The 24,836-nt window shown below is 64.8% G+C and overlaps 2 protein-coding genes across 3 annotated transcripts; both read right to left on the reverse strand.

The window, feature by feature from the left end:
- Window positions 1–840: 840 nt before the first annotated feature.
- USP2 (ubiquitin specific peptidase 2) lies at window positions 841–18,020 on the reverse strand. Of its 2 annotated transcripts, XM_075521258.1 has the most exons (13): window positions 16,605–18,020; window positions 11,403–12,172; window positions 3,658–3,708; window positions 3,241–3,364; window positions 2,799–2,910; window positions 2,609–2,719; window positions 2,377–2,441; window positions 2,180–2,283; window positions 2,026–2,106; window positions 1,793–1,871; window positions 1,581–1,688; window positions 1,225–1,345; window positions 841–1,130 (listed from the first exon to the last, which is right to left on the reverse strand). In XM_075521258.1, the coding sequence occupies exons 2-13, from the start codon at window positions 12,129–12,131 to the stop codon at window positions 1,043–1,045; spliced, it is 1,773 nt and encodes a 590-aa protein (XP_075377373.1). In that variant the 5' UTR covers window positions 12,132–12,172; window positions 16,605–18,020; the 3' UTR covers window positions 841–1,042. The 2 variants fall into 2 exon arrangements, with proteins under 2 accessions (XP_075377373.1, XP_075377374.1); XM_075521259.1 differs by lacking the exons at window positions 11,403–12,172; window positions 16,605–18,020 and adding an exon at window positions 6,388–6,864.
- A 465-nt stretch (window positions 18,021–18,485) lies between these two features.
- Window positions 18,486–24,490, reverse strand: THY1 (Thy-1 cell surface antigen). The gene is made up of 4 exons (XM_075521056.1): window positions 24,331–24,490; window positions 21,729–21,810; window positions 21,257–21,592; window positions 18,486–20,572 (listed from the first exon to the last, which is right to left on the reverse strand). The coding sequence occupies exons 2-4, from the start codon at window positions 21,763–21,765 to the stop codon at window positions 20,460–20,462; spliced, it is 486 nt and encodes a 161-aa protein (XP_075377171.1). The 5' UTR covers window positions 21,766–21,810; window positions 24,331–24,490; the 3' UTR covers window positions 18,486–20,459.
- Window positions 24,491–24,836: the final 346 nt, after the last annotated feature.

Genomic DNA, 24,836 nt, shown 5'->3' on the forward strand with positions numbered 1-24,836 from the left:
AGGCAAGGCAGAATGGGTAGGAGAATAAATTAGAGAAAAGGCTAAAAAGGCCACTAGCATTTGCTAGCTGGAGGACAGAGCAGCAGGGTGGGTGGGGACGCGCAACCCTGGGCACCGAGGGGGGCTCCTGATCGCAGGGAAAAGAAAGCCCCAATTGCAGATGGTCCTGGAAAGCCACTGTCCTCCCCTCCCTCTCCTCCACAGGACGGACATTCCTGTGCAACCCCAATGGCCTCCCACTCCCCTAAATGGTTTAAGGCACCGTCGTATGAGGAGGCAGGTAAAAACCTACCCAAAGCATCCCCTGGCACAAGTCCCTGGAGAGCCAGGAAGTGGCAGGGTGCTCCAGGTTGAGCGAAGTCCACTATAAATACATATAAATTCCACAAAACGTTTTCCTTCCTCCTGTCCGTGAGTCTGGGCCTGAACTCAGGCTGTTTTGAGGAGTGTGCATGGGCAGCTGGTGGGGATATGCTGCCTACGATGGGACAGAGGCAACTGAAGGGCCAGGGTCCTTTGCCAGGAGGTTCAGAAGTGCTGGGAGGAGGCCAGGAGGAGTTCACGAATCCTCTGGGATGGTCAAGCAGAACCGGAGTGCCAAGAGGCCAGGAGGGATGCAGGAGGCTCTCCTGGGTCCCCAGCTCTGGGTGCTCCCCCAGGGGAGCAGAGGTCCTGGCTGAGTCAATGGGGCAGGCGACCCCATGCCCGCAGAGTCCCTTGCTCAGTACTTTTATTACACACCAACAAAAAAAAAAAAAAAAAGAGAAAGAAACTAAAACGTACCCCAAGGTAAAAACCAAACGCCAGCGACCATGAGATGCCTGAGCTGCCTGGGCCCTGCCCTGCCACGGGCTGCCCTCCTCAGTTCAGAGCTGGGGTGTCCTTGCCTGGGGTCTGCTCCTGGCCTCCTCCAGGCTCCTGCTGCAGCCACCTTGGGGTCTCTCCTCTTCACCTCCCTCTTGCGCCTGGGGGGCAAATGGCCGAAACCTGGAGGGGCTGGCTCTGAGGGGTGGCGCAGGAGTCCCCAGGGAGGCAGGGCTGGCTACATGCGGGAGGATGGGCTGGCCAGCTCGTAGAAGAGCAGGTAGGCATCGCTGCTGCGGACGTGGCTGGATGACATGGGGGTGACACTGCAGAGATGGGGAGATGTGCGGTGAGCAATGGGGACAAGGCACTGGGGTCGACCCAACCCCGCAGCCGCCCCTGTCCCACACGCAGCCTCACCGGGAGTCGTTGAAACTGTGCCACTCGCTGGAGACGGGGCTCTTGCAGTAGGCAGTGTAGTGTCCCCCCATGGTGGTGCCTGAGTGGTTGGAGACGGCGTAGAGGTTGTAAACAGCATGGTCTGTGGGGAGTAAGGGCGGTGCTCAGCCGTGCTGGCTGCTGCCTCGCCGCCCCCCAACATGCCAGCACGGAGCTGGGGCCGGGAGGGACCGGCACACTGGATGACTGCGGCTCCCACCCCCCCGCGCCTCTGCCCCCTGCCGCAGGCTGCAGCACCCTGGGGGGCATGAGGGACCCAGCTGGGAGCCGCCGGGAGCCCAGGGCTGGGCTGGAGCCATGCAGTGCCCAGCACTCACTGCAGCTCTGCGAGGCAAACTCCCGGAGGTCCAGGTCCTTCAGCTGGAAGTTGACAAAGGTGGTGAGCTTGCTTGTTCGTATCCTGGCCTCTGAGAAGCGCTTCAGGTCTGCGGGTGCATGTCAAGGAGCCGAGGGACAAAGGGGAGCCCGCAAGGAACCACCTGCCCCCCCACCAGCATCCCGTGGCCCCGTCCCTCTGCCTGAAGGATACGAAGCACCAGGATCTTGGGGAACTTCTGGATGCTGAATTTCTTTGTGCACCTCGTCCTGGCTTTGCAGCGACAACACGTCTGTGGGAGACAAACAGCATGAGCAGGAGGGTGAGGGCAGAGGCCAGCCCCACTGGGCACTGACCCCACAGTCCTGGCAACACAGGCATGGAGGGAAAGGGGCCCAGCCTGCACCAAGGCAAGCCCACCTGTCCCTGTGCCCCACATCCCATACCGGTTTCTCGTCCCCATCCAGCACATCCTCTTTGGTGAAGAGCCGTAGGCAGTCCATGAGGGTCACCTCCCCATAGCTTTTCTGTGGGAGCACAGAGCGGGTCAGGGACAGGGTGTGTGGTGCAGGGAGCCAGGGGTTGGCAGGGACCCCTTACCTTGGGGATGGGCAGGGACAGATCCCAAAAGGGGTCGAAGGCTGTGGAGCAGTAGCCGCACTCACTGCAGGTCAGCGAACTCTTCAGCTGCCCAACAAAGAGGTCTGGTGGGGACGGGACAAAGCAGAGTGAGACCCATGGTTCCCAGCCCCACTCCTAGCCCAGCCCTGCCCGCTGCTCCTCACGGCCTTGCTCACCGCCAATGCGGCTGTCCTCCCTCTCCTGGTACCTCCTCCACATCTGGCGGCTCTTCTCATCGTCACTGCAAGAGATGGGGAGACAAAGCGGTACTGAGTGTGGCCTGGGGGATGCTGGCCCCCGTGACCCAGCCCAGAGGGACCTGCGTGGTCACTGTCCCTGGGCCGGGCTTGCGGGCAGCGAGCTCGTCCCTGGGGCTTGTCCACTGCCTCTGGCCCAGCCAGAACTTACGGGAGGTGGTCCAGAGTATCCGTGCTGACCCGTGGCCGCACCAGCACACGGTTCACCTCGCTGTGCAGCCCATCGAGGAGGAACCGCAAGAACTCCTGTGCATCCTGCTGGCTGCAAGACACGGGGCACAGCCAGTGAGAGGCGGCAGGGGCTCAGCTCCCCCCGTCACCCCTGCACTGATACCCCTTACTTGTAGCCGACGAAGCGGGGGGCATATCTCTGGATCTGCGTCTTGAACTCGGAGGGGCTCACGCTGTCATTGGGGGAAGAGGTCCAGAGCAGCTGAATCAGCTTTGCAAACTCTGTGGGCAGAGAGGCAGGTCAGCAGCACAGCTGGCCCCAGCAAGCCCTGGTGGCCTGGCATTGCCGTGCCCTCCAGGGGAGAGCTCAGCACCCCACTCCAGGGTCCCCGTGGCTGGCCTCGGCCCCTCTGGAGCGAGGACCTGATCCTCCCACTGGTTGGGCTCCCACAGCACAGCGCCCGTCCCAGCAAGGCTGGGGAGAACCACCGACCTCTGGGTGGGGGTCCCCCAGGACATGGGGCGGCCCAGGGGAGCAAGGACATGCTGCAAGGACGTACTGCAGGGAAGCCCCGCAGGGTGTGGAGCCAGGGGCTGGTGACTGACGGTTACCTGACATGAGCGCAGTGCGCATGCGGCTGTTGTTGTTGAGGTCCCGCAGGTACTGGTTCTGCAGGCAGTAATCCCGCAGCTCCTTGGTGTTGCTCAGGCACTGCAGGATGGAGTTCATAAAGCACTGGGGGAGGCAGAAGAGAAAACCATGGCAACGGGAGGCAGAGGGAGGCAGACGGTGGCAGGGGGACACCTGGGGCGGGTGGGCAGAGGATAGGGACGAAGCAGTGCAGAGCACAGGAACCCCTTCCTCAGCCAGCACCATTGGGAGCAGGGTGCAGGGAGCTGCTGGGGCGAGAGTGTGCGTGCTGGGGGTGAGGCGAAGGGACGGGGCTCCCCACTGCCCCACAGAGGTGCCCGCAGAAGAGCACGGTGTGAGCTGGGGCCATGCAGCCAGGTGCCTGGGTAAGCACTCACCGTATTGCCAAGGTTTCGCAGGCCGGTCAGCCCCTGCACCGCCTTGGAGCTCTGCAGAGAGAGGGAACAGGGGTGAGACAGTGCCCAGCACAGGCTGGCCATGCCTGCGGGCAGCCCAGTGAGTCCATCGTGCCACGGGCATCCATGTGGAGCAGACCCTCAAGTGCAAGCAGATGCCCCATCCCCCTGTGGGCATCATGGGCAGAGCCAGCACTGCAGCTGCTCTCTGCACCGGTTGCACGCAGGACCATGGCCGAGGAGCCGGCAGGAAAGCCACGGCTGGCCTGCCCATCCTGCTTGCCTGGCTGCTGCTGCTCGGCTCCCTGGCCCAGGACAACGTGCAGAGCTCAAAGTTCTCCCTGCCTGGCAACACTGCTGCCCCATGCCCTGGGCTGCAGGCCAGGCCAGCCGCCCCTGCTGCCTCCCCTTGCCAGCCCTGGGAAGCTGGGGGGTGGCAGTGCCCCATGCCTGCCCCACGGCTGCAGGAGGTGCACGGTGCCTCGCCGCTGCCCGCCTTGTCCACACTGGGTGTCCCCTCCAGGACACCCTGCACAAGCGCAGCCCAGACTTTGGCACAGCTTTTTCGCAGGATAAAGTCCACCCGGGAAAGTGCAAGCCCAGCCCCGCAGCAGTCAGCCTGGAGGATGGGGCTGAGCACCCAGCGGTGCCCTCCCAGTGGCTCGCTGGCCTGGCTGGGCTGCGCCTGTGCCACGGGGCTCTTCCAGGGCCCCCGGTACTCCCTGAGCAGGCAGGCTCACACCAAGCAGAGACAGGCAGGGGCAGCTGAGCACTGGGGCCAGGAGGCATCGCCACTCTTTGCTGGAGAGACCAAGAGGAGTCTGGGGGGCCACAGGGTTGCCCACTCCCCTCCCAGAGTGGGGGACGAGTGGTGGGAACCCAGGGGTTCTGCTCCCAGCTCTGCATGCGAGCCTGGCACAGAGGGTAGTGGTGGAGCGAACCTCCCCGGAGCCATGCCTGGAGCAGGGTGGGGGGCTGACAGGGCTTGCGGGGTCAGACTGCTGATCGTGCCCCCCCAGCCTGACCAGGTTTTAAGGATCCTCAGGCAAACGCCCCAGCTGCCCACCTCGGACGTGAGGAGGGGGAGGAGGAGAGGAGGGGAGGGGGCCCAGCAGTTCCAAAATAGCAGCAGCTGGTGTGTGTGTGGGAGGTGCTGAGCACCCAGCCCTGACAGCAGCCCAAAATAACCCAGATCCAGTTACATGTGCTCCTTAGCGACGGTTCAGGCATCACCCACCGCAGGGGGGACCAGCACCAGTGGGGACTCGGCCACCCTGTGCGGGCGCACGCAGCTCTGCCGGACCAACCGGGTACCCTGTGTGCCATGCAAGTGCCCCCGCAGTGCCCAGCGCACAGGGGTGTCCCCAGCCACGGCTGGCCGTGGCGCTCAGTGCCAGGGGGTGGCTGTGCAAAAGTGCCAGGCAACCCCACTGCTTATCCCTGGGTGGGGACCCCCAGGCCAGGGGGCAGGGCCAGCCAGGCAAGGGGTGCCAGTAGCTGTGGTGGGTCAGTGCCACACCGTGGCTGGAGGAGCTGGCCTGGCTCTGGTCTGTGAGCAGACGGGGCCAAGCAGGCAGCAGTAAAGGTGGGTCTGTGTCCCAACAGCCCACATCCCTTGAAGGGGCCGACTCCCCGAGGGCTTGCTGCTCGTGTCCCCGCGCCTGTTGCAGGGAAGGTCACAGTGCCGGGGGGTAGCAGCAACTCCTGGGAGCTGCCCCAATGCCCCCAGCCATCTCCACCAGGACGCTGCTCATCCAGTTGCCCTGGTTGGGCAGCTCCCACCGGGTGCCAGGAGGGACCAGAGTGTCCCGCCAATGTGGGTGCAAACGTCCCCACGGACCTGGCATTCGCCCGCTGCCTCGCCAGGCCAGGACCTGGGCTGCCCTCCCAGAGGCTGGAGCAGCCCCAGGGAAGGGCTGGGGCTGGGGTGGGGGGCCCACCAGGTGCCCCCATACCATGGCACAAGCCTGTGTGCACCAAGGTCTTATTTTCCCCCCCTGGTTTTCCCTCCCCTGGGTGACTCAACTCCAGCTAATCCCCTTCGCCCGTCCGGGGCTTTATCTAGGACACGGCACTGCTCAGAGGCGGCGAAGGAGAGCTGGCTCACGCGGCGGCGGCTGGGGAGTCCCTGAGGCTGCACTGCAGGAGGGGGACAGGGGACAGGGGATGGGGACAGGGGACAAGATCCATACTGTCCTGCCCCATCCGGGTCCACATGCCGAGAGCCTGGCAGCAGGAGAGCCAGAGCAGCCAGACTTACATAAGTGCCCAGACCCTGCCCTCCCTGCCCCCTGCCTCTGCCATCCCCGCAGGGGGATGACCTGCCCGGCACTGTGGCTCCGAGGACAGCCAAGCCCAGTCCAGCGACACGGTCAAGGGGCTAGCATGGCCAGGAGCCCCTTCCTTGCAGTGGGTAGGCTGGGGCATGGGGACTTGACCAAGGTCACTGCAGGGGCAGGGCTGGGAGAGGGACCCAGGTGTCCCGACACGTGCTTTCACCTGCTCCCTGCCCTTCCTGCAGGACACTGGGGCACGCCAGCCCCATGGCCAGCCAGGACGGGCACCCACCCCCAGGCACCCCATCCTCCATCAAGGGGGATGCCACTGCGTACCCCATGCGCCCTGGTGAGGGCAGAGGCCGCCCCTCCCCGTGCCCCCTTCTCTGCCCCCAAGCTGGAGGGCAAGGGCTGCGGGCAGCCACAGGGCTCGTACCTTGGTCTTGTTGAGGACGAGCCCGACGAAGGTGGAGACCAGCAGGGACCCTGGCATAGAGGTGCGGGGACGCAGGTCCTTGTGAAGGTCGGGGAGCGCAGGGGGCTCCTCCGGCAGCGTCACTGTGTAGGAGTCCCTCATGATGGCCCTTGCGGCCCCGGTGAGACGGCAAGGGCCAGCCGCGGGTAGGGGGATGCCAGGGGGTGCCGGGTGGGCACCCCTCGCCTCGGGCCAGTTGAGGCCTGGGGCACAGGGTCAGGCGCCTGGCCTCGCCGGAGCACTGCCGTGCTCAGGCGTGCAGTGCCGGAGCCGGTGCCGGCTCTGGCGCTGACGGCACCTGAGCGGCTCTGACATCAAATGGGTGGAGAGGCGGCAGCCAGGCTCCGTGACGGCCAGCCCCCGCTGCACCGCGTGGTACAGCCGAGCTGTGAGCCAAGGGGGCCCGCGAGGGGCGGCTGTGCCCACGGGCCACGCTCCCGGCATGCCAAGCCCGTGGCAGCGGCAGGGCCCTGGCACCGCGGGGCCTCTGGGGAGGATGCAGGCAGCACCCCGGTGCAGCCCTCTAGCCCTTCCAGCCCGCCGGCACGCCGCAGCCGCACAGCTCTCGGCAGCTCCCTGCGCTCCAGGGTGCCCGTCCCCCCACACCGGCACCACACTGACATCGCGGGGGCAATAGGGCACTTAGTGCAAGGCGGCAGCTGGAGGGGCCCCTGCTCCCCCAGAGCTTCCCCATGCTCCCGGCTCCTGGGGACCGGGGCTGATGGTACCGGCAACCCAGCCCTGGGGTACGCTGTGCTGGCAGCACGGCGCTGGCCTGAGAGCTGGGCAGGCGCTTGGCAGAGAGCAGGCGCGAGCTGCTCTCTGCCCCGGCGAGAGCTGGGGGTCACTCGCCAAAACTGGCTCGGTAAAACTGGGACACTCCCACAGCATGTGGGTGCATGGGGTGCCTGTACCCAGAGTGGCACTAAAGGCTGTCTGAGAGTGTTGTGGGGCTCACGGGCATGTGCCTTCCCTGCAGGACCAGTTCCAGGCTCCCAGGCAGTGCCGTTTTGGGGGAACGGATCAACAGCAGACAGCGCATACCCCCCTTTTTGGGGGATGCAGTAGCACTGAGCTCAGAGGGTATTTCAGTGCCTTGCTTCCTTCACTGGGGAAAAACTCCCCCCAAATCCTGTGTGGAGCAAAGACCCCATCTGGTGTCTCCCCTCTGAGTGCTGGGTAAACTGAGGCACGGAGTGGGCAGGGCTCCGGCTCTTCTTCTGCAGCAAGGGCAGATGCGGAAGCTGGCAGGGAGCCTGGGTGCCCTGCGTCCCAGTCCTGTGTCTCCCTCTGCTTCACCCTTCTGACCGCAGCAGGGCAAGCGATGGAGGCTTGCAATTGCTGTACGTGCCCAGGTGTCTTACCCGCCTGCTCAGGGAAATTTCCATGGGTGACTGAGGCAGGGAGTGCGGTCAGGCTGCTCTGAGGACAGACAGAGCCTCCAGCCTCACCGAGGGGGCTGGAGGCACCGAGCAGAGGCTGCTTTCCTCCCATGCCAGCCCCCACCAGTATGCTCCCAGCCAGAGCCAGCGGCTGCTGTTTGAATCCTAATTGCTGCAGATGCAGCCTCGCCTGTCCACAAGCTCGGCACAGCCAGTGGAGGGGCTGACTGGGGGGGGGAGGGAGGGAGACTATTTTTGGCACCAGCAAAAATATCTGAGGAGGCATCTTGCAGCGTTATTCATCTGCAGGGCCAGGGCTTTTTGCATCACAACAGGATGCTTGTCGTAATCCCCGCTTGCATGTGCACGCATGTGTGTATATATATACACACCCCGTGGTGTGTACACCATACACACACAGGGACACAGTGTGCACATGGGGCTGTGCACCCCACTGGCCTCGTGCAGATGGCTCCCGCAGCCCCTGCAGGTCGCATCCTGGTCCCCGGGGCCATGGCACAGCTCCCCAGTGCATGTACCACTGTACCAGTGCTGCGCACGCCAGCCAGGGCTCCCGCCACCCTGCCCTGCAGCCCGGTGGGTGGCCTGGGGGCAGGATTTGCCTCGGTGCACAGCCTGCCCCAAGCGCTGTGCAGGGTGCTGGTGCAGCACTCTCCCCGGGGATGCACCGTGCCGGCAGAGCCGGTTCCACGGCAAGAGGGGTGGCGTTCAGCCACATCCCGTGCTGAACCTCATGCCCTGATGACATCGGGTGCCCTGGGCCAAGGACCAAATTCCCCTCCAGCCAGTGAGGCACGCAAGCTCTCAGGGCAAGGCTGGAATAGGAGAGAGAAGGGGAGCCCCGGCGGGATGGCATCGCTCAGAGCCAGCTCCCTGCCCTCAGCTGTCCCCTCTGCAGCAGTGACCTTCTGCCATGGGCAGAGGTTGCCACAGGCCCGGTTGGCACCGTGAAGGCAAGCAGGGTCAGGACTGGCTGCAGGCCAGAGACGTCAGCTGCTCAGGATGGGACTGTGGAGAGCTGCCGGCGATTTTGTGGGTGGCTCTGGCCTTCTGACCCTATGTTCACCCAGGGTGGTTAATGGGGCGGCACAGCTCCGGTCCTGCCCCCAGCCAGCCTGCCCTTCCCGGGAGCCAGCACAGCCCTGCGCGGAGCCGGCGGCTCGGCAGGCACGGCCACTCACTGCAGCTGCACGTGCCTCCCTTTGCCCTGCGGGATGGTAAACTGAGGCGCAAAGTGATGGTGTGGGTAGGAACAAATGTGGGCATCCTTCCCTCCTGGCTGCAAACTCCTCTGGATGGTGGTTCGTGTGGTGCAGAGGCAGGAGGCAGCTGGGGAAGAAGGGACGGGAGGAGGCACTGAGCCAGCCCTGCCATGCCGTCACTCCAGCGGGAGCGGGTGCTGCTGGCACTGCCCTCGGGGCTGGGTAATGGGGCAGAACCAATGGCAGCACTGGGGCTGCAACATGCGCTTGTTTCCGGCACCTGGCATGACCGCAGGCACCCAAGTCTACTTTACGACCGGTACATTTGCTTCCCGGCTTGGGAAAGGGAGGAAAAAAAGCACAGGAGTGGAAAATAGCAGGTGTGCCCATCAAAGCACCAAGGAAACCTAAGCCAGTGCCACCGATCCAGCCTCCTCGCCTGCCCCGGCACGGGTGCCTGCCCCAGCACCCTGTGCCAGCTGCCAAGCCCTGCTCACCTTTGCCACCCGTCAGCCCTGGCTGGAAAGCCCCCAGCTGCATTCGCATGCAGACCACAAGGCTGTGGTTTGGGAGTAGCACAGCCCCCGCTGCCCCATGGCCAGCCCACGGCAGCGGGCTGGCACCCACAGTGGAGCGGTGTCTGGGCACCTGGGAGTGGGGACCCCTGGCCTAGCAGCAGTGGCGAGGGCTTTAGTGACTGCCCGTGGCTAGCGGCAGCTGCTGGGTCCCCCCTCGTTCCCCCCCACCAGGGCCTGGTGTGGGAGGGGGAGGCAGGAATTCCCTTCCACAGCACCTCCTCCACTCACCCTGGCCCCCCAACCTGCTCCCTCGCCCTATGGCTGGGGGCCAGGGACCAGGCAGGTTGGGCACAGGGGGTCCCACACCAGGGCAGGGTACAGCTGGTGCTGCATGTGATGCAGCTGGTTCTGGGGTGGAGGGTGCTGGGGAAGGGGCAGGCAAGATGCTGGCAGTGGGCTGTGATTCCACACCCCCTCCGTTGCCCCTGCTCCCGTGCCTGGGGGCTCAGGTGGGTGATTAAAACGTGGGTGAATGCCAGGGAGAGGGAAGCGGGGAGCCAGCCCTGCCAGGAATGGGACGGGCGGCTCCAGAGGGACAGGGGGGAGACCTTTCCCGCTGAGCCCCAGCTGCGAGCACGTGGTGGGCACGAGCGTCCGCCTCTCCCCCCTGCCCCATGCCTCCAGCTGTGCCTCCCTAGCCCAAGGGCATGGGCCAGACCTCCAGGCTATTCCCACAACCCTTTTCCCAGGTCCTTGGGTACAGGGAGGGATGTGGGGGCACTGGCTGGAAGGGGAAAGAGCTTCCTCTCCTGCTTGCAGGGAAGCAGAGAAGAATCCCCCAGCCCTTACCCTTCCGGTTTGGTGGACAACAGTGGGACAGAGCCGCAGGGAAGCAAAGGACAGATCAGACTCTGTGCCAGGGCAGACCAGCCTCCACCATGGGTGAATTAAGGCTGACTGCAAAGAGAGCAGGAGACAACACGGGCAGAGCCAGACCAGATCTTGGAAGGAAACCTGAGTGGAAAATTACCAGGCTGCTCCCCTGCACGCCCGAGTCGGGCTGTGTGTGTGATGCCTGCTCCCGGTCCGGGCTGAGGCTCTGGGGATGGTGCAGCACCAATTGATACCCGGGGCACCAAGTGCCTGCCACCATGCATGATGCTGTACAGAGCAGCCGCTGCCATGGAGAAACTGCTGCTTCCCTGGCTGCCTTGGCCCATGCTGGGGGCTGGGGCACAGGGCCCCAAGATGGCAGCAATGGACTGTGCCAGGGATCAGGCATTACAGGGCACCAGTGAAAAACCTGACTGGCAGCTGGGCACCGAGTCACTGTGCCAGAGCCAGCACCAACCAAACCAGCCTTCCCAGCTGGGTGTCTCCAGCAGGGCGAGTGCCCAGCCGGGTCATGTCACCTTCTCTAGCTGGGACAAGGCAGCAGGAAACTCTCTTTGGCCCCGCACTGGGCTGGGGCCGGGAGGGAGCAGAGGGCAGGGGGTGTGGGCACAGTCAGCTGCGTGGGGACACAGCGCACAGTGTGCACCCGTGCAGGTTCGCGTGCACGGGGGCGTGAGTTTGCCTGCGTGTGCCATCAGCCGCTGTCACGCACACATGCAGAAAGGTGCAGCGCACACACTCCTGCCAGCACACGGGCACCCTTAGCCGCAAGGCGCCCGTGGGGAGCCCCACGAGCTGTGCTCCTAGCGGTGCAAGCAGCGAGGAGCGCAGCCCCTCAGGACACCGGCCTGCCCGCGCTCGGCCGTCTCAGCAGCTCTGGCCCGGGACTGCTGTGGGCACGGACCACATACCCCACTCCAGCACAGCTTTGTCCCCCGCCCCCGGCAGGCACCACTTACCGTGGGGTCCCGGGCGGGCACGTCGCGGTACCCATCATTTCTCTCGCAGGGCTGGCCGGCGCAGCGGGTGCCTGAGGATGGCAGGGCAGAGCCGAGGGCGGCCTGTGAGGGGCTGAGGGGGCCCGTGGGGAGGCTGCCATGGCTGCTTTTCCTCCCATAGCTCTCCAGGTAGCCACGGACGTAGTCGGAGCGCGCGGCAGCCTGGTAGAGGCCCTGCAGGGCGCCGAGCTCCTGGCGGCCCCGGGCACCAAGGGGGCTGGCGGTGGGCGCATAGGCGCTGTCCGAGGCATGCAGCCCTGAAAACTCCTGTGCCAGGTCCGAGTGGCTGATGGATTTGCGACGGCTGAGAGGTGCAGTGGTGGGCAGGTAGCCCGGGGGGCTGCTGGGGGCCCCCGCAAAGGTGTAGCACGCACCCCCGCTCAGCCCGCTGCCGGGCGGCCGGGTCTGGGTGCGGATGTATGTGGGGCTCAGGCGAATGCTGGAGTCGGGGTACAGGGGCAGCCGGCTGCTGTCATAGCCACTGGTTGGGGACAGCCCCGTGTGGTGGTACCGGGGGGAGGCCAGGTAGCTGGTTTTGAAGCCGATTTTGTCGCTGTCTGCATAGGATGTGGCCAAGGTGGATCCGTAGGAGGTGTAGGAGCTGTAGCCGCTGGGCACCTTGCTGTAGGTGGTCTCGGCATAGCGGGATGAGTCGACATACCGCTTCAGGGTGGAGGAGAGCTGGGACATGCTTGAGGATGGGGCTCAGCAGGCTCTCCTGGAGGCATCGACTGCAAGAGAAGAGCCCAGGGGTCAGCTTCCACAGGCCATGGTCAGCACAACGGGGTGCGCACCACCAGCGCCCACTCAGTAGCTTGCTGGCTCCTGCCTTGTCTGGAGACCCTGGGAGGGGTGAGCAGGCAACAGTGGGAACCCAGGGGATGAAGGGTGCAGGGCGGGCTGTGGGATGCAGTGTGGCCATGGCTCCTGCCACCTGCCAGCCCGCCTGGGACAGGAGAGCCTGGGACAGGAGAGCCTGGGACAGCAGGGCCTTCGGGCACCTCATACCATAGAAGGGAGCCCTGGGGCTCAGCCAGAGGCACCCGGCATCCCAGCACCCACAGTCACCGAAGCCAAGGGACTGCAGTGGTCACCTCTGCCCCAGCCCAGGCATCCCTGCCACACCGTCCCATGGCTGTCCCACTCTTGGGGCTGGAGAGGTGTCCCCAGTGCCTCCTCCAGATGGGAGGCAGTTGCCTGGTCACAGTCATGATGCTTAGGCCCAACTCTGGCTGAGATAGGCAGGTAGGATGGACTGATCCAGCCAGTCCAGCACCTTCCCCTGGTTATTCAGAGCAAGCGCCGGGGCTTGGCAGGGGGCTGGCATTTCCAGCTCGCTGCTAACACACACCCTGTTTGGCTGACAGGGAAACTGAGGCAAGGTCAGGAAGTCAGCGCAGGAGTCCTTGCCGTCCATCCCTGCTCCCTGCTTGACGCCCGGCACCAGGGAGTGGGTGAAGACCTCAGTGCAGCCACGACCACCCAGGGGCCTTGGGGGACTGTGGGGACAGCCAGGGATCCCCTCATTGCAGGGGCCTGGCCACTCAAGCAGCCTGCCCATCTCCCTGCTGTGGCTGCGCCCTGCTAGCCTCCCATCAGTAATTCAAGCCGATGCGAGTCCTCCCGGGGAGGCGGCTGCTCTGCTCCTGCTAGCCGGGCAGAGCCAGCCTGTAGGGGTGGGTGCCAGCCCAGCACTCAGTCCCCACAGGGAGCTGGTGGCTTCTGTCCCATGGCACCTACACAGGGCAGGAGACGAGCATATGGGAGACGGGGGACAGAGGAGCCCAGCACACACAGAGACAGCCCGGAGCCGGGACAGGGCAGCGTGGCAGCTAGCAGCCTCCAGCACCTGCAAATGCGGGCTGTCCAGAGCTGGAGGAAAGTTTGCTCTCAGCATCCACTCTGGCAGGCTGATGCCTGGTCCCCTACCTGTCCTGGGGCTGTGGCTGGCACCGGGGCGGACAGGACCCCAGCCGACCTCCTCTGTCCTGGTGTTGCTGGTGCTTGGCTCCCCGGGTGCGTGGCGTCCCTTCCCTGGCAGGACAGTGGCTCATGTGGCTCCGAGAGTCTCCAGTCACCCGGGAGATGACCCTGATTCAAAGGCTTTTCCCAGCCCAGCTGGGGCGGGCTCTGGCCCAGCTCCAAGCCAGGAGGTGACCTAGACGGTGCCTGGCGCAGCCCCGGCAGCACGCAGGGTGCATCCAGGCTTGGGGACAGGCACTGAATCCCTGGAAAGAGGAGCCACCGCAGCATCACTCCCTGCCTGACCCCAGGGGGGACCCAGGCTCCTACTCAGAGCCCAGGAGTCCCTGGGCATGCCTGCTCCCAGTGGGACCCCTTGCCCAGGGAAGCCAGCAGCACCGCTCTGCAGGTGTCACCCTGGGGACAGGAGCCACCGTGAGCCTCCCTGCTGCGGCCACAGCGCGCGTGCCCTGCATTTTCCATGGCAGGCAGCCGAAAGTGATCCCCATGAAACCGGAGTGGTGGAAGGGAGCTGTGCATCGCAGGGACGAGCGAGCCCCCGTGGCTCCACAGACCCTGGGGCGGGGGGTGAGGTGGCTGCGATGTCAGCTCCCCCAGCTGCGCCTGCCCATCTAACCCCGGCATGGAAATGCTCTGGGACTGCTTTTAGGAGATGGTGGTGAGAAGCACCATCCATCCACCACGGCCTCCTGGCCCGCAGCCCGGCTTTCTGGCCAGCCAGCTTCATCCCGATTGCTGTTGTTATTGCTCAGGGAACAACCATCCCACAGCGGAGAGGAAACTATTTACAAGCAAGAGCAAGGTGGAGCGCACAGACCTGTTTGGGAACGGAGGCTGAGGGGTGAATAATCTGCTCCCAGGCAAGGACTCCACAAAACACCCGGCTCTTCCCGGCCAGGCTGCGGCTGCCCTCACCAGCACTGGGAGGGCCCAGGAGTGGTTCTGCCAGCCGGGATTTGACATGCACAGTGGGCAGTTTTGCTCGGGAGGATGTGGGACCTTGGCCAAGGGACTGGCATCCCCTACGGGCGCCGGAGTGAGAGCGATGGAGCCCCTCGGCTCCCAAGGGTCACACACCTGGCTGCCTGCCTTGCTGGAACACGGAGCAGCCTGGCACAGGGACCCTCTCCGGGCTGCCCCTGCTTCCCATCCCCCTTCGCCAGCAGAGATGATCTGGGCTTGGGACGGGTGCCTCAGTGCCAGGACAGCCCCATGCCGTCACCCACTGCCAGCGGTGCCTGTGCTCTGAGATGGCACCGTGTGCCATCGCCCACTGCCAGCGGTGCCCGTGCCCTCCTACTGTGCCATGCCACCGCCAGCGCCAGCAGCAGCTCCCCGTGGGTGTGCGCAGGGCGCCTCTGCCCCTGGGAGAACCGCCGGCTCGGGAGCGGGAGGGCAGCAGGTGCTTTCTGGCAGCAGCACGGGTCTCCACAGGGCAGCACATGCCCTGGGGATGCGGGGGAGTCAACGGAGGGATGTGGGGCCCGGGAGAGGGAACCTGCCCCAGACGCAGCAGGAAACCCATTGGCATTGCGGGAAAAGAGGTCTTACCATGGAGGACTGCCGCGTCTGCTAGCACCGCCTGCGCTGCGGAGTCCCCGTGTCACATCAGAGCGGACCCCAGGGCTGTGGGAGAGCTGAGTGTGCCAGGAGCCAGAGGAACTGAGGGGGTGTGAGAACACCCCGGTTCCTCCCATCGCTTCCTGGCCTGCCTGGCCCCTCCCTGCGCATAATAGTGCTGAGCTTTCCTGCTGCCTGGCAAAGCCCTGGGGCTGGCATGGCTGAGTCAGGCCTCCTGCACCCTCATCATCCTCCTGGGGTGTCAGGGGAAGCTGAGGCACAGGAATGTCCGGTCTGCCATCACGTGGCCAGGTAGCAGCCAGCGCCAGGGACCAGGGAGCCGGTGTGCCACGGGGCTGCTTGGGAGTCCTGCTCTGGCCTCCAGCTCCGGCAGCCTTCCCAGCTCAGCCCAAAGCTGGGAGGCAAACCCGCCACGCTGGAGGCAGGGGAGCAGAGACCCTGCTCCTTCTCCAGCTGGTGTCCTCTGCCAGAGCCCTCCTGCTTGTGGCCCGGTGGCAGCTGTCCCCCTTGGCAGCCGTGGAGCCCCAGAGCAGGCTCAGCTTACACAGCACTGGCTCTATCCAAGGTGTTACAGCACAGCTGCTTCTCGCTTACGCAGGCTTGGAGCTGTCCCCTGAGACACAATGTCCCAGCCTGGAGGTTACGTGGGAGCTCCCAGCCCTCCGCAACGGCTTAGGCAGAGGGGTGACCCTGTGTGAAGCACCCTGCCTGCTCCAGCCTGCAAGTGGTTTGGGGTGGAGGGGCTCCGTATCCACCTGACAGTGCCGGAGGGGTGGGACAGCCTCCTGCTCATTCCCCAAGGGGGACAAGGCAAGGGATCCCTCTGGGTATCTGCATTTCCCTCTGGGAAGGGTGGCCCCGAGCAGCCCTGGGGGGAATGTGCTGCAAAGTGTTTGCTCCCTGCAAGAGGCCGGAGTCACCAAGGGATGTCCTCAGTCAGCCGGTAGAGACCCCAGTGCCCTGGGGCGCTGCCGGCAGCCTTTCTCGCAGCCCTGCTCCAGCACTCGGGGGGAAGCCGCCCTGGCTCCAGTGCTGCCCCCCACCACTCGCACACCCCAGAGCGACGGGACCTGGCCAAGGTCACGCGTGCAGCTGGGGCCACCCTGGCCAGGGCCCTTCCCCTCTCAGCCACTGGGCCTGAAAACCCTCCAAACTCATGCCACATGTGCCGGCTGGGAGTCGTCGCCCTGGACTCACTTTGTGCTGCTGACACATACGCACCCGACTGCAGAACCTGCTACTCACCGCCCCCTGGGCAGTAAAACCCCAGACCCATGGGGAACCTCAGGGCATGTTATTGCTTTGATGTCTGCGGGTGGAAAAAAAGAAGGGACCCTGGGGAAGTGCCCGGGCATGAGGCTCTGCCCATGCTGGGGGATGAGGAGGGTGCCGGGGAGCGCAGCTTGCTGGCGGAGAGCTGCCAAGTTTTCGTGCGTGAACTCTGAACCTGCTCTCTGGAGTTGTAGACACTGCAAACCTCTCCCCAATGGTTTTACCCAGCTGAAGGAAGAGGGGGGCAGTTTTGATGTCGCCTCTGAGTCTCTGATGCCACAGCCCCTTCCCCGGGGCCCATGACCCCACAGCACCCCCTCCACTCACCTGCGTGTGGGTTGGCAGGGCAGGCGGCCGGTGGCTGGTCAGGGGCACAAGGCTGGCACGGCGGGGGGCAAGCGGCTGGTCATGGGGTGATGCCCGTGGGACTGAGCGCAGGGAGCCGATCCTGCATCCTTGAGGTGCTTCCCCTGGGGCCAGAGGAGAGTGAGCGATGCAGAGGGGCCGGCAGCACCCAAGCCCTTTGCAGGGGACAGGGCACCCCACGCCTCAGCTCCTCCACTCTGCAGGGAGCGGACGCAATGGCCGGAGGGGGCCGAGCCGGAGGGTTGTGGGGCCTCGTAAAAACGCCACCACAGAAATTCACGGCTCAGGTTACCAGCTAGATAAATATAGTGTCTTTATCTGACCTCACAGGGCGCTGAAATGCTCCTCTTGCATTCCAGCTTCAGGGAGGCTTAAAGGGGACGTGAACCCGTGGGGGCTGGTTGCCCATGGCAAGGGGGTGCTGGGAGGGGAGGCTGCAGAGGCGGGGGGCTGTGGGAATGAAGAAGGATGACTGACAGTAAGTGTGGGGAGGGAAGAGATTTGGGGAGGGAGATGGAGGTCCAGGAGGGAAAGCATGGACGAAGGGTTAAGAGAGGGAGTGGGGTGGGACACAACTTGGTGTGAGGGTCAGGGAGGCAGAAAGAGGGGGTGCCCCTGGCTGTCAGTAAGGTCTGGAGCAGAGCATCAAGGTGAGGGAAGGAGGTGATCTGGGTTTTGCCCGCCTTGGGGCAGGCCACAGGGAGAAGAGCCCTCTAAGCAAAGGTGGGCACGGGGCAGCCGGTGTGGTGGTACGGGCGCAGGAGCACCCACCCCTCGTGGCTCCACGGGGACACCGGGGCACCCACCCGGCACCGCTCCCCAACGCCTGACCCGCCCAGGGCGGCACAGCCTCGCAGTACACCGGCACCTGGGCGGCCGTGACTCAGCGAGCACCTGCTGAGGATAATTAGGAGGGATGCAATTAAGGTGGCATTTTCCTCCCTCCTGCCTGGCTCCAGCCCTTAAACAGGGAGGGCCGCACGAGGGACGCGTCTGGGCGTCACTCTGGGAGGCTGCTACAGGGTCACCAGTGGTGTTAGGGGGTGGTGGCAGGGCCCTGCTCCCAAACCTGAGGGTGAGCGTGCCCCATGGTCCCCAGCTGCCAGGGCAGCATCTTGACCCTGGGCAAGGAGCAGTGCACGGCTGCTCTGGCCACTCTAGAGGATGCGGGGGCCCTTGGCAGCCCCACAGGCAGCGTGCAGGCACGGGCGCACAGGAAGGACCCTGGCATGACAGGCACATCGCCCCGGGGCCAGGAGCTTCGGGACGCGCATACACACCCAGCCCAGCTCCCACACATGCTCCCAGCCCCAGCGGTTTCCTCCCTGGAGGATGGCTGGGCCAGGGCCGGCCCTGGGGTGCCTGCTCATACCTACCCCGCTTAGCCCCCCTGCCGGCACGGTGGGCAGCCCTGGCCCTGAGCTCACAATGGGGCGAGGGGGGGGCTCTGGGACGGAGCGGGGGGGACAGGGATGGGGGCAAACTGCCTGGGCGCAGGGGTCTGTGCTCCAGGTGGGCAGGAGGGGGTTGCCCTCCCCGGGGAAGGCAAGTCTTGCCCCTGCGTGGTTCTCTCCGCAGGGCTCGGGCTGCTGAAGGCCTGGTAGAAGGCACGGTGGGGGGTGTCTGGGTAGGGTGTCCCCCCCAGCCAGGAGGCCGAGGGGCCAGGCTGCCCCTGCCCTCACTGCAGGCTGGAGCCCAGCCCTGCCACAGCCCCTCGCCCCGCCGCCGCGCATACAGGTGGCTGTGGCTCCAACACACAACCTAGGGTTTTATTGTGCAGACAGAGGAACACTCCTGGAGGACAGGTTTGTTTGTTGTTGCTTTTCGTAGCGTTCTTCCCCCCCCCCCCTTAACAGAATTTCTTTTACGACAAGCTGTGGAAACAACTACAATGCTCACAAAAAAATGAGACTCAAGACGCATCCGCGCTCTGCCGGCTGGGCTCTGCACCTGCCCCAGCGCTCACCAGCAAGCCCAGGGAGCTGGGCGCAGCCAGACCTCGGCTATACATGGCCTCAGCAGCACTAGACAGCAAGCAAGCAGGCAGGGATGGGCACGGGGGTAGGAGGAAGCTCGCGGTGTCTGGAGAAGAGCAAGGAGTAGGGAGCAGCTGCTGTGAATTGCTCTCAGCTGTGGTGGCACAGCCCAGGCTGCACGGGTGGCTCAGTGGGGCTGGGGTTCACCCCATGGGCCCGGATGCTCCTGCCTGCATCTTCCCCTGCCCCCGCGCCCTTCCCTGAGCAAGGGTGCAGCAGGGCTGGCCCTCCGGTCTCTCTCCCCATGGCCGGCTGGGCTGCTCCTCACCAGGAGCCGCCAGGTTTCGGGGAGGCCGGGGCAGCAGCCCACCAGCTCCTCGGGGTCCCGTGGGGCATCGGGGCAGGCCTGGGCTGGCGGATGTGGGCTGTGCTCGGCCTCCCTCTCCCCACTCTCACCAACCCCTGGGGACGTCCTGGCGGGCCGAGAGCTGGGCTGCCCTTAGGCCCTTTTCTGCTCTTAAATGGAGACAGGGAAATGCTGAAAGGGAGGAGGGAGAAGGGAGGGGGCACATGGGTACCTCCCAGAGGCATGGTGGGACTGGAGGAAGACCGCACTGGAGGAAGGCCTCTGAGCCTACCCAGGGCCAGGCACTGGGACGTGTGCCATGAGGAAGGATCGGGGCCCCCAGATGTTCCCTCAGGGGAGGCAGGGTGATGGTGCAGAGGAGTCTCTGCAGAGACCTTGAGGTCACGGTCCTGCAGGGGAGCCCCCTCCCCACCAGCCTGCCTGGATCCAGCTCCGGGGGCCTCAGGGAGGGGAGCAGGGGTGAAAGCAGGGCTGTGGCTAGCTCAGAGAGGCTCTGCTTGCCTCCACTGCGAGCGGGTGCTAGCAGTGATTCTCTCGTCACAGCTAAGGGCTGGTCCCAGGGGAGAGCAAGTGGTGTCTCGGGCTCAAAGGTACCAGGCATCTGGCCCAAAGGTACCAGATGATGTCTGGAGGAGGCCTCACTTCCAGCTCAGCTGTAAAAAACAGATTAGGAAAAACTTGTTGCCAAAGCATGTTTGCAGCGAGTCCCCTCCCAGGGCCCCAAAAGAGCCCTCCTAAGGAGGCAGGGGCATTTGACGGGTGTCTCCCAGACCTGCTCCCCTCTCCTCCCAGCCTGGCCAGGCCCAGCATCATCCCGTGCCTCCCGTGCTCCCTCTGACTCTTCCCTGCTTGCTCTGAGACAGGACTCGCCTCGTGCCCCCTCCCAGTTGCGGCAGCTCAGGGTGACTCAGGGAGACAGGAGCAGGCTGAGAAATCAGTAAGTCACCTGGCTAGCAGGCAGGGCGGGTTGGGGACGCCAGCAGCCCCATCTCCTCCAGGGGCTGTGGGCACAGCACCCAGCACAGGGACCCCTCCGCACGCTCTCGCATCATCTCTCTCTCTTACCTGCCAGTCTAGCTGTCTTTTCCCAGTTGAGAACAGGCAAACCCCAAAAGTTAAAGGGACGGGAGAAACGGGCTGTGCGGGGCTGAGGCTCCAGTGCTGCCAGCATGAGCACACCAGCCAGCCTTCCGAGCAGGGAGGTGCAATGGGAGAAGCAACGCTGCCTAGCGGACCCACCAGGCTTTGGAGCAGGGCATGTGTGCGTGTGATGGTGGGTCTTGGCACAGGACGGTGGTTAGCGTTAGATATACGGCTATATAGAGATAACACTGAGAGAGGTTTCACTTGTTCCAAATGGTTCAGCTTCAATTTCCAAGGGCTGCGTTCTGGCAGGGGAGGTGGGTTTGCTGGGGTACTTGGTGTGTGCGTGCGTGTGTGTGTGCGTGCATGTGTGTGTGTGTGCTTTTCCTTTCACAGGGACACGAAGTCCACGGCTTGCAGGAGAGGCAGGGAAAGGAGAAGCAGCAGGAGCCACGAAGTGTTCTGGATCAAGAGGCTGAAGCCGGCGCATTTCTCCAGTTTGTCTGTGAGGACAGGGAATGGGGAGGGAGAGAAAAGCCGCAATGAAATCCCTCAGGAACAGGGATCAGGCTGGGTGTTATAAGGGGTACTGGGACTCAGTTTCTTGCCTTTTCTCTGCCACAGAAATGCAGCAAGTCCCATCGTGGCCCCTTTCCTGTTTCCCCTCCCACCTTGTACCCATGTAGCGGCAAAGCTTTTTGGGGAACAGAGACCCTGGGAAGCATAACCCTGCCTGTGCCTGACTGAGGTGACAAGGGGATGGGCACCAGGTAAGACAAAGGACTCTGCAACTGGAGGACTGCTCCTGCGGGACCTAAGTGTGGAAAATCCCCACTGTACTCCTGCTCCGGACCACATACCTCTTCAGTCCTTCACCAGCAGACTTGTCCCTTCTGCTGGGACTGACTATGAAGCATCACATATGAGAGGACACCTGGGCAATGCGCCTGAGGCGCAGCCTAAGAGAGGCAGGGGTAAGCGGTCTGGGATGGGGCAGAGTGAGGCCATCTGTGGGGCTGACTGCTCTGCTTGCAGTAGGAAGGGCATGTAAGGGTTGGGAAACTTTTATGGGGCTCAGGGAGGGTTTGGGGCTGCCATAGGGGGTTGTGGTTTTCTCTACTGGCCCTGCCAAGCCAAGGAGCAGGTGGGAAAGAGGCGCTGAGGCCAGGCACAGCTGCCTGTCTCACCTTTGATGACAGTGATGTTCTTTATCTGGTTGCCAGTGTAGTCATTGGTGGCCTTCAGCTCGCACATGTAGACACCCTCATCGCTGGTGGTGAAGCTCTGCAGGTAGAGGCACACCAGGTTCTTGTGCATGGTGACGTTGGCTCGGGTCCGGTAGATGTTCTCAGAGACACTGATGGTGCTGTGGATGACATGCTTCCTGTTGTCCTTGGTGATGCTGAATTCATAGGTCAGGGGGTTGTTGGTTTTGTTCTCGTAACGGCAGTCCACCCGGAGGCTCTGGCCCAGCAGGCAGGCACTCAGGTCCTTGATCATCTGGCAGTGGGCGGCCTGGAGGACTGGGAGAGGCAAGCAGGGGTTGGACAGGGAATGGCGAGCACTGGGGATGGCCATGCAGCCTCCTGGCCCTTGCCCAGCTGCTCTGGGGCGGGCTTGCTGGAGAGCAGGGAGGGGATGCGCGTCTGCCGGTTGTACCTGTCAAGATGACAGCGATGCCAACGGTGGGGTTCATCTTTCCGCTGAGGTGCCCGGTGGCGGCTGTCACTGAGAGGGGAGCCTGGGCAGGGAGAGAGAGAGGCAGGTAGCCAGGTCATTGCCCCGGTACACAGATGGTGCAGATGGGCACTCAGTGGTGCAGACATGGGCACACATGGCACAGTTGGGCAGGCTGCCTCTTCTCACACAAATGATGCTCTATAGCCTGCTCCTCATCGTGACGTCTGATCCACTGCACAGGGACTGGCTGGCCCTGCAGTGAGCTAGGGAACTGGGCACTGTGTGTCTGGCCAGGATCGCCTTTCCATATCCCCAGGCAATGCTGGCCACACTCTCTTTTCCTTGTCTAGATCCCCCATTCAACGAGCGTGGCACAGACCTGCAGCTGCCTGCAGTGAGGCCTGCGTGCGCTGCCCTCCCCTCCTTCTGCCCCCTGCCCGGGCTGGGTGCCCTGTCAAGGGATGGGCAGGAGAAATCAGTACGCCCTGGTGCCTGCACATCATGGCCGGAGGGCTGCGGCTCACGGTGCTGGCGGGCACCAGGCCTGCCAGCCCCCCTGCGGCTCCAGTGGGTGAGCTCAGCAAAGATGACTCATTGCGATGCAGTGAGGGAAAGGGGCCAAGAGCAGCGAGACACGGCAGCTGGACAGGGAGCCAAGGCTGCCGAAGGATGGCACCAAGTCTCCAGGGGCTGAGCTGAGCCTGTCCGGCCACAGGGTGGAAGGGTTTTGGGGTGGCAGAGTCCACCCTGTGGGTCCCTGGCCCGGTGCCTGTCTCTCTTCACGCTGCCTCCTGGTCTGTGTGGGTAAGGGGCCTGCGAATGTGCCGTCAAAACCCCAGGGCTGCTGACAGTCCAATCCAGCTGAGAGGAATCAATGAAAGGTTTGCAGCCCAGCCAAGCAGCCGCATGGGGAATCCAGCCGCAGACATGCGGAATGGAGGGAGGGGGTGGGGGAGCAGCAAAGCAGACGCCAGGGCTGAAGGACACACCGAGTGCCCTGCAGTCGGTCCTCCAGACTGTGGATATGGGTCCAGGTCCAAGAGGAGGAGGGGGACTCCAGGCTGGCAGAGGGCACAGCAGACCCCCAGTTTGCTCCCTCTGAGGCTAGCTGAGCATCTAGGGAAGAGCTAGGAACTGCCTGCACTGCAGCCAGCTGGATTTTTCTTTTTAGCATTTTTTGGGTCTTTCATATAACATTCTAGGAGGAAATACCAAAACCATTTGCTCACTCTGAAGCTGTGAAAGATCTCTATGTCCGCAACCCCAAACCCTGGCCAGGAAGAAAAATTCCCTTCTGTGTCGCCTTGACGACCAAGAGGTTGTAAATGGGGGGGGGGGGGGGGGCAAAGGCATGATGGAGCAGATTACCCGAGTCTCCTCTGGGTTCCTAGAAACTGTCCTGTCCCCTGCTTTGTCATTTCCCAGCTCCAACCCACTCCTCTTTGAATGTCCTGGGACACTATCTAGGTCACAGCCAGGCTTTCCTCCAGAAAATTAGTGCAAATAAGCTCCCAGAGAGGGGGGCTTCCTCCCATCTACGTGCAAAAGCACTCAGATCTTCTAGGCTCTGGGTTCATGAGCCCCTCCTCTTGTACCCCTCCTCTTCTCCTGATAGTGGTGCCAGGAGCAGAGCTAGCCAGGTAACTCTTGTTCCTGCATGATCCCAGGGGCTTTGCGCTGGGACAGTCCTTGTGAGTCCTGTCCAGGGGACGCGACTCACAAGGACTCCAGCCCTTGCAGAGCAAAGCTTTCCGGCGTGGTCTCTACCACCTGCTCGGGCCCATGCCACGGTGGTACCTCTGCCCACCACCGTGACAAGCTGAGGGTGACAAAGGGGCTGTGGGGATGGTGGAGCGGGGGCCGTCGGGGAAGAAGAGAGCCAGACCGATGGGCTGAGAGAAACCAAGAGCCCCAAGAAGCTGGCTGTGCTCGGGGGTGGCTGCCAGCAAAAGGGGGCTGCGTGGGGGCTCCCGGGTACGCAGTGCGTGCCTGCGTGTGGGCGTGCAGGGAAGAGCGAGGCAGGCGACACCTCTGCCCGGGCCCTGCGAGGGGCAGGAGGGGTCGGGGCGCCAGCTGCCCCCCTCGCAGGGACCGGGCACGCGTGTGGCAGCGCGGGGGAGCCGGAGGCGCAGGGCGAGGCTGGGGGTGCCTGCGTGCGCACAGGCGTGCCCACGGAGGAATGCCGCAGACCCGATGCCCGGGGGGGGGGGGGGGGGCACCCGTGCCAACCCGAAAAAATTGAGAGCGTCTCCCTCGGTGACCGCCCCCCTCTAGAACCAGCCTCTCCGGGGGCCGGGGCGGGCAGCGCATCCCGCCGCTGGGCGCCGCCCGGGCAGCGGCAAGAGGCTCCCCCGGCCCCGCCGCCCCGCCCGGGGGCTGCGGACCCTCCCCGCGCCCTGCCGGCGGCAGACGCGCGGCCCCGGCGACGTGCCCCCTCCCGGCCGCCGGTGCCCCGCCGGCGGGGCCCTGCCCGCGGGGCGGGGGCGGCGGCCCGCAGGGTCGCGCCGCCGCCCCCGGGGCCGCCCGGTCCGCGATGCCGCGGCGCGGAGCGGGGCCGCGGGGCGGCCCGGGCCGTGCCTACCTGCCCGGCGCTGTCCGGTGCTGGCGGCGCTGCCGCCCGCGGGGCTGCCCTGCCGGCGCTGTCCGGTGCTGCCCGCGCTGCCGCCCGCTGCTGCCCGGCGCTGCTGCCCGGCGGGGCTGTGGGCGGCGCGGCGCTCCCGCAGTTTGGGAAGGGCCGGGCGGGCGGCCCCAGCAAATCAGTGCCGGGCGGCGTCACGCAGGCTCGGCCCCCGGCCCTGCGGCGCGGGGGGGGCCCTGCCTCTGCGGGCCTGCCCCCGCCCCCGCCCCGGGCTGCGGCCGTCCCGGCCCCGGGAGGCTCGGCCCCGGCCCGGGGCGCCGGGCGGGGTGCGGGGGGCCGCGGAGGAAGGAAGCCCCTTGGGCGGGGGGCAAGGGGGGCACCGCCGGGGCGGCCCCTGAGCCTGGCCCGGCCGGGGCTCGCAGCGGTGCCGGGGTCCCGTTAGGCCCCCCTCGCCCTCCCCCCACCACCCCCGTTCCCTCTTTCTGCAGACTGGAAAGGGCGACGGATCC

This window comes from Mycteria americana, chromosome 19 (genome assembly GCF_035582795.1).
Source record: "Mycteria americana isolate JAX WOST 10 ecotype Jacksonville Zoo and Gardens chromosome 19, USCA_MyAme_1.0, whole genome shotgun sequence".
In the NCBI taxonomy this organism is placed as follows: domain Eukaryota; kingdom Metazoa; phylum Chordata; class Aves; order Ciconiiformes; family Ciconiidae; genus Mycteria; species Mycteria americana.

What these genes read in the sequence shown, in the direction of transcription:
- USP2 (XM_075521258.1), bottom strand. Translation starts at nt 12,131, where the DNA reads ATGTCCCAGCTCTCCTCCACCCTGAAGCGGTATGTCGACTCATCCCGC. An exon ending in GGAGGACAGCCGCATTGGCG is followed by an intron (nt 2,284 to 2,376) that starts GTGAGCAAGGCC and finishes CGTCCCCACCAG; the next exon opens with ACCTCTTTGTTGGGCAGCTG. An exon ending in CACAGTTTCAACGACTCCCG is followed by an intron (nt 1,131 to 1,224) that starts GTGAGGCTGCGT and finishes CCATCTCTGCAG; the next exon opens with TGTCACCCCCATGTCATCCA.
- THY1 (XM_075521056.1), bottom strand. Translation starts at nt 21,765, where the DNA reads ATGAACCCCACCGTTGGCATCGCTGTCATCTTGACAG. An exon ending in CATCGCTGTCATCTTGACAG is followed by an intron (nt 21,593 to 21,728) that starts GTACAACCGGCA and finishes TGCCTCTCCCAG; the next exon opens with TCCTCCAGGCCGCCCACTGC. An exon ending in GAACATCACTGTCATCAAAG is followed by an intron (nt 20,573 to 21,256) that starts GTGAGACAGGCA and finishes CTGTCCTCACAG; the next exon opens with ACAAACTGGAGAAATGCGCC.